Below are 6,883 nucleotides of genomic sequence, written 5' to 3' on the forward strand. Positions count from 1 at the left end.
AAATACAAGTTCAATTTATGAAATAAATGATTCAATTTGAGAATTACACATTCAAATTCAATATCTTAATACAAATTCAAAATTATGGAATTCAAATACAATTTTTGTTGGCACTGAAATCACTCGATACATTGGAATCAGCTGAGCTGATGGAGGCTTGACAACACTTCATCAGAGATTTTAGATTTAATTCGAATAAAGCCCTACATTTATACCCAGTCGCATCATTGAGAGAATACAGTGAAAATATTCAGTCATACAAGCTAAAGAAAATCAGTGAAGTCTACAAAGAAGAGAAAGAACACACACACACACTCACAGCTCCATTTCATTTGTGTATGTTTGGTACACCATCACTAGGTGCTTGTGTGTGTAGGAGCCAGGTAGGTCTAATAGCTTGTCTATCTGGGAGTTCACCTCTTACCACTGCATTTCTCACTTCAGGTTCACAGAGACAACCATGGGTGATGGAGATTCATCATTTTAAGCCTTGTATAAATCACCACAGTAATTCATAACTTCATCACTACATGATCATAGGCTATACTTACATAGCCTAGCGGATGGGAAGGAAAGAGAGATGGAGTGAGGTTTGGAAATGGATGATATGATGTAACATACCACTGTGACCCAGATTTGACAAGTCAAGCACCCACCCCACCCCCTGCTGAATAATGCTCAATAAATGCACTACTGCAGCTGTTGTGTCTGCTGATCCATGCAACGCCTCAAACCAGATCTCTAGATCTAGCTGCAAGGTGGCTCCCTTGACAGAATACATGGCTCGGTGCAGAGCATAAGATAAATATGATGTTGTCCATAAACTCATCTGTCACAGATAATTATTCCACAAACACAGCAGGCAACAGCCACTGTATCCATGTCTGTTTAAAGCATTGATTAATTAGCCTACATTTAATCATATTTTAGAGAGAGAAACACCCTTTACTTGCAAGTGCATACCACAGACACCTCATTAAAGTGAGACTTTTCCCCTCTCCAACCTGTCAATTTTTTTTGTCATTGCAGCGCAATATGTGCTTTATGGAGCGAAAGAGGTACAATATTTAGACTCAATAGAAAACAACAGAATAAAGAAAGAAATCATTATTTCTGTCACACCATAATAACTTTTAATGGCTTTATCATGATTGCTGTGTGCTTGTTACAGCACTTATTATAAGGTGCGCCCTCTCATGTTTGCAGGGTTCCATCTACTGGGGAAAAAGAGACCATGTCCATAAAGCACATTTATTTTCCATTGTTAATCCAGATTATTAAATCATGTATTTATATGATCAAAGTCAATATTTTATTTCAAGTCAATTACGTAGCAGAAAATGAGCTCGGGAAATGCAATAATTCCTTTTTTGTAGGCATATTTTGGACCGCTATATTGAACAGACAGAAACACGTGGGGTCCTTTTCCTCGATAGGTCTACACAACGTGAGAACCATGCCGAAGTCAAAGAGAGACAAGAAAGGTATGTTTTTATGTCATTCGTCCAGTAGATTAAGGGTATATATAGTCTATTGTATTTCTTCATGTGAGAGTTCACGAATATAGCATTTCCAGGGTATGTCTTGCATCAAGAGGTGAAAGAGGAGCCAGCTAGCTATGAAGCTAACGTTAGCTACATAGTTAGCACCAGCTGTGGGGATACGCTAACTAGCTAATTATGTTTATCAAAATGGATAATGCTGAAAATACGTTGTTTTCCTGTATGCATCAAACCTAATTGTTTGCCTTTTTCACCTCTTCAGTTTCACTAACAAAAACAGCCAAGAAGGGTCTGGAAACTAAACAGAACTTAATAGAAGAGGTAACTACGTATACTGATACCCATCAATCCTAGCTAGCTAAATTAGTTGTTTTCTGTCTGACATCGGTATCCAGCTAATAAACGCTTGACCAATGGTCTGTATCTTTATGTCCATGTCTTTATAGTTGCGGAAATGTGTGGACATTTACAAGCATCTGTTCATCTTCTCTGTGGCAAACATGAGGAACAACAAACTGAAAGACATCAGGACAGCCTGGAAACACAGTCGGTAAGAACACACACAGCACAGGTCTAAGCAGCCTGGTTCTCATTACTCAGACAAATCTAATTGTCAGACACCCATGACGTGTTATGCGTATAGGTAGGTGCAACTGGTTTGACAATGAGGTGATGTTTTTCTTCTTCAGATTCTTTTTTGGCAAAAACAAAGTAATGATGATCGCTATAGGTAAAGGACCAACAAGCGAGTACAAAGACAATTTGTACAAGGTATGCTATATTTGTTGTGATGAAGTCATGTAGACTCACGTGTTAAGGTCTTGTACATTTGGTTTGCACAAAGACACTTTTCAAGGAGTTTAATTCATGTTGCTCTCTGCTTATTTTGTAGGTCAGCCGGTTTCTGAGGGGAGAAGTGGGTGTGTTATTCACAAATAAAACCAAGGAAGAGGTACAAGAGTAAGTAAACCTATGTCTTGCATTTCCATTAAAGATGTACCATCATTAATTTTAGTATTTTTTTGTTCATCCGGTGCTTTGGCTGATTCCTTGCCCTCCATGGTAGTTTCATATAAGTTGTTTTTCTCTCTAAATGTTTTTCAGGTATTTCAGCCAGTTCAAAGAGATGAATTTTGCACGAGCGGGAAACAAGGCAGGGATGGCCATAACACTTGATGAAGGACCCCTGGAACAGTTCCCTCACTCCATGGAGCCACAGCTGAGACAGTTGGGACTCCCCACAGCACTCAAGAAAGGTGAGACCTGTCTCTGATGTTCAGAGAAACCTTTCATAAGTCTGTAATGAAAGGATGGCTGTAACCTCTCTAGTGACCCATTATGTTTAATTTAAATTAACTTTTTATGCTTCTGCTACAGACTTCAAACTCTGATCTAACAACCGAAGCTCTTCGATAACTAGTCAAGTTTACGTTGGATTACTTCCAAAGGGGAAGGATTACATGTTGCAATTGTTGGCTTATACCCCATTGTTTTGTTGTAGGAGTGGTGACACTACTGAAAGACCATGACGTGTGCAAAGAGGGAGACACACTAACCCCTGAACAGGCCCGTATTCTGGTGAGTTCTAAACCTTTCCCCCAGTCTACACCTGATTGGCCTATGAGACATTCTGCAAGTCCACAGTTGCTAGATGGTTCCATTATTTTCCCCATATAGAAACTCTTTGGGATTGAGATGGCAGAATTCAGAGTGCAGATCAAGTGCATGTGGAACTCTGAAACGAGCGACTTTGAGAAGCTGGCTGAGGAAGAAGAGGAAGAGGCCATGCAGGATAATGACAAAGAGGAAGAAGGGGATGGGAAATGAACCTGGATAGACCAATGGACTTCTCAGACCTTGGGATTTTAATACTGTGTGACCTGTATGTTTTAAGTGTTCAAGTGTTGACTTTTGCCTATGAAATGCTAGATTTCTGAGGCACAAATTCACTGGTATGTTACCCATTGAATCTTGTGTACATACGTTTTGTGCTTTATACATCTTTTGTCGTCCACTCAAATACAACAGTACAAACTAAAACAGTTTGCTTGGTTGTGTCTTATAAAACATCCCACAAATTATTTTTTAGTGGGAATTGTTTATGCACAGTATAACTTTAAGCTAGGGCCAGCTATGTAAAATTGTTAGCCACATTGTGATCCTTACAAACGCACCGGCCATGGCAGATCAGTGAAGATAAAATACTCCCATTGTTCTCCAGTTTATTAGACACAGCCTCCAGAAAATGTTTTTCCTTAATTCATTGAATTTACATGAATTGCTCACCATTAGAATATACAAGATCAAAGTAATCTGTGCCTTTCCTAGTTTGTTTTAATGAATACTTGCATCTGATAACGAAACATCTCACTGTACAATTAGCCAATTGTTATAAGGCAAATCAAGAAAAAATGGCAATGGTTTGTGGACAATGTCGATAATAGTCAATCAGATGACCATGGGTTGTTGAGACATCTAGCAGAAGTAATTGGGGCTACCAGGTCTCAGACCTGTTTGAAGGCCTCCACCACCCGCTCATCTGGAGGCCCCTCAGAGGCAAATGGGTTCTGCTGCTCGATGCTGGACATCCCAATGATGACACAAGCAGTCATTGTGTAGAGAATCATTGTACCATCTAAACCGCTGTGAAATATATTTTCCATAACCAAACATTGTATTTTCAGCTGTTAGAAGCTGGTGTACAAAACCAAAAGTAAAAGACGCAAAAACTAAACTTAATGGGAAGCATAGAAATGGTGCACATAAAACAGATTTACTGCTTAGACTTGCTTTCAATGGGAATGACAGATCTATAACTTACATTTCTATGTGAATTTGGTTGGGTTGCCCAAAAAAGTACATAGCTTATAGCTTAAGGTATATAGCTTTAAATTCAAAGTGACTAGCTGATAGTGGGTTGTCCCTGTTCTTGTTTCATGTGGCTTGTTACCTTGAGGTGGGAGTGGTGGTACATCCAGTGTAAAGCAGCAGATGTCATAGTCTGCTGCTTGTCTGAGCCATACACTGTCTCCAGCGCCTTCTGAACAAGTTCTATATCCTGGAAGAGGCATTCCTTCCAGTACCTGACATAGAACACATGAATCATCCAAAGGAAATGTTTTATTGTATCTAGTGTAAAGGTAATCTCGACAAATGTTTTCATTGTGAATAACAATGTTTATCCTATTACTGTTTAATTTATTGTAATAGTTTAAAAACGTTATAACATTGTTCTGTAATTTGAATGAAGGCAATGTGGTGAGTGACAGATGCAGGCTTCCTGTGTGTGTTACCTGATAAACAGTGAGAAGTATCCAGTTGATTGCAGATGGTAACAATTTCAGCGACTTCCGATGCAGTATAGTTTGGTAAGCCAAGCTACTTGTATTTCCCCTGAAAACCAACAGAAAGAAAGACCATGCCCAAAGAGCATTATCAAACGTAATAAATCATTAAAGATAACAATAGCGAGGCTATATACAGGGGGTATTGGTACAGAGTGGATGTGCGGGGGCACCTGTTAGTCGAGGTAATATATACATGTGGGTAGAGTTATTAAAGTGACATGCATAGACAGAGTAGCAGCAGTGTAAAAGAAGAGGAGGAGGAGGGGGGGTGGCCATTTGGTTAGATGTTCAGTAGTCATCCCTGCATTAGCATAATATTGCAATATTTTAATGGATGATATCGCCACCACTATTTTTTTTCTTACTCAAATATCAGAAGCAGGTTTTAGAACTGGTTCAGGGAACAGAACAGGAAACCGGAAAACAACATTTTTCAAGGAACAGATTCAGAGCCGGGAACAAAAGTGATCTATACTGTTCAGGAGCAGAGCTGTTATTTTAAAAACATGGGAACGGGTTAAAAATGTTCTATTACATTATGGCAATTTTTTTCCAGTCTCACAAAAAAAAAGAAAGGTGCCTATGCAAAGCCCTCCCTCTGTCACTCAGAAACGTATTCCAGTGTCAGCCTGCCAGCTGAATGTCTTTGCCAGTGTGTGCGTGTGTAGGATGCCTGCCCCTCCACTCTGAAGCATAGGCTACTGTATCACAGATAGAAAATCTTTGACTGTATTCTACTGACGTTACAAGCATGATTCAGAAATTAGGGAGAGACTTTTAATTAGAGAAGAATGGATTAACATTTTCTATGCTAGTTTAGGATACTGTAGTTACCATGTTTCACATTGGATTTGTACATTTAAAAAAAGAAGAAGCTTGTCACACACAAGCTTGCTAGCTAGCTCTGGTCCAACATTAAGTTCAAAGTTCCTTCATAGAAGCCGCTCCTCCGTAGGTATCATTATGTGGGCCTAATTCAGATAATGTATGTCATAAGAAGATGCCCCGTGCTTCAAGCCAAGCCTCCTCCCCCACCCTTTCTCTCTATCCATCCAGCCGCACACCTGCAAAAGTTCAGTTGCATTTAACACCCTATATTTGTCTGTCCAATGCAGGTAACCAACTATAGCTTGCCCACTCCATAGCAAGCTGCTCTATGCACACTGATTTGGTGAATACATTTAATGTTGAGGTAAATGTGAAAAAATATATTTCAGAGGTTTCGAAAGCAACCATATAAACCGTTCATTTGTTGGGGGGTTTCAACTGGTTCAGAACTTTATTTCGCTGGTCGGAATAATGGTTCTGTTCAGAACAAAACGATTGGAAAATCATCGAGACGTAGCCTGTGTTGCAACTTTGGGGGTTTGTGTTGCACTGGCATTTTAGTTAATAGGGCTGACCAGGCCTGTTGGTTTGAGATTTGCCTGTGGTTGGTGTTAGGAGGGTAACCCCCAGTGAGGCCAGTACATCATGGAGCTCATGGCAGGCCTGCAGTGTGTCCTGGATGGGGTTCTGATGGTCTGGAGCGTGGAGGTAGAAGAGTTCCACAGACTGAGTATGCAGTCTCTTCAGGCAGGTCCAGCAGGGAACGCACACTGTCTGGTTTCAGGGTCTTTCCGTCTCAGGGATTGGCCTTGGTGGCAATGCTCACTGGAGATACAGGCAATAAAACAAATTGCTGATAAGGACCAATAACTTCAGAGAGCATGTGTAAGAAGTTATAGTGGTAGGCCCTAATGTAGTGGAGGTTTGAAACATTGTAGCTAGTTTGTGCTTTGTAAACTAGGATTCTATTTCTGGACACATTTTAGGCACTGCATGTGGGTTAACTTTTCTTACACTCATACACGTTTGTTTAACTTGTCTCTTCTTCTCTGATGTTATTAGGCCTACATGGCTATTTTCCAATGCAATCTGGGGATCCCTGTGCAACTGAAATGAAGCGCCCCGCACTCTAGTAGTGAACATATTGCAGAAACATAGCAGTGAGATATGCAACATAGGGTTTTCTTCCATGCGCTGTGCTCTCCT

At 40.2% G+C, this 6,883-nt stretch overlaps 1 protein-coding gene across 1 annotated transcript; it reads left to right on the forward strand.

Annotated features, from left to right (window-relative positions):
* Nucleotides 1-1,282: 1,282 nt before the first annotated feature.
* On the forward strand, nt 1,283-3,542 carry LOC106582960 (mRNA turnover protein 4 homolog). The gene is made up of 8 exons (XM_014166607.3): nt 1,283-1,484; nt 1,765-1,823; nt 1,949-2,052; nt 2,192-2,273; nt 2,395-2,462; nt 2,607-2,758; nt 3,004-3,080; nt 3,180-3,542. The coding sequence occupies exons 1-8, from the start codon at nt 1,295-1,297 to the stop codon at nt 3,327-3,329; spliced, it is 882 nt and encodes a 293-aa protein (XP_014022082.3). The 5' UTR covers nt 1,283-1,294; the 3' UTR covers nt 3,330-3,542.
* The last annotated feature ends 3,341 nt before the right edge of the window (nt 3,543-6,883 follow it).

This window comes from Salmo salar, chromosome 22 (genome assembly GCF_965601325.2).
Source record: "Salmo salar chromosome 22, fSalSal1, whole genome shotgun sequence".
NCBI classification, from domain to species: domain Eukaryota; kingdom Metazoa; phylum Chordata; class Actinopteri; order Salmoniformes; family Salmonidae; genus Salmo; species Salmo salar.

Coding starts and splice junctions, on each gene's coding strand:
- LOC106582960 (XM_014166607.3), top strand. CDS start 1,295: ATGATCAAAGTCAATATTTTATTTCAAGTCAATTACGTAGCAGAAAAT. Junction 2,053..2,191: donor ACAGCCTGGAAACACAGTCG/GTAAGAACACAC, acceptor TTTCTTCTTCAG/ATTCTTTTTTGGCAAAAACA. Junction 2,274..2,394: donor ACAAAGACAATTTGTACAAG/GTATGCTATATT, acceptor CTTATTTTGTAG/GTCAGCCGGTTTCTGAGGGG.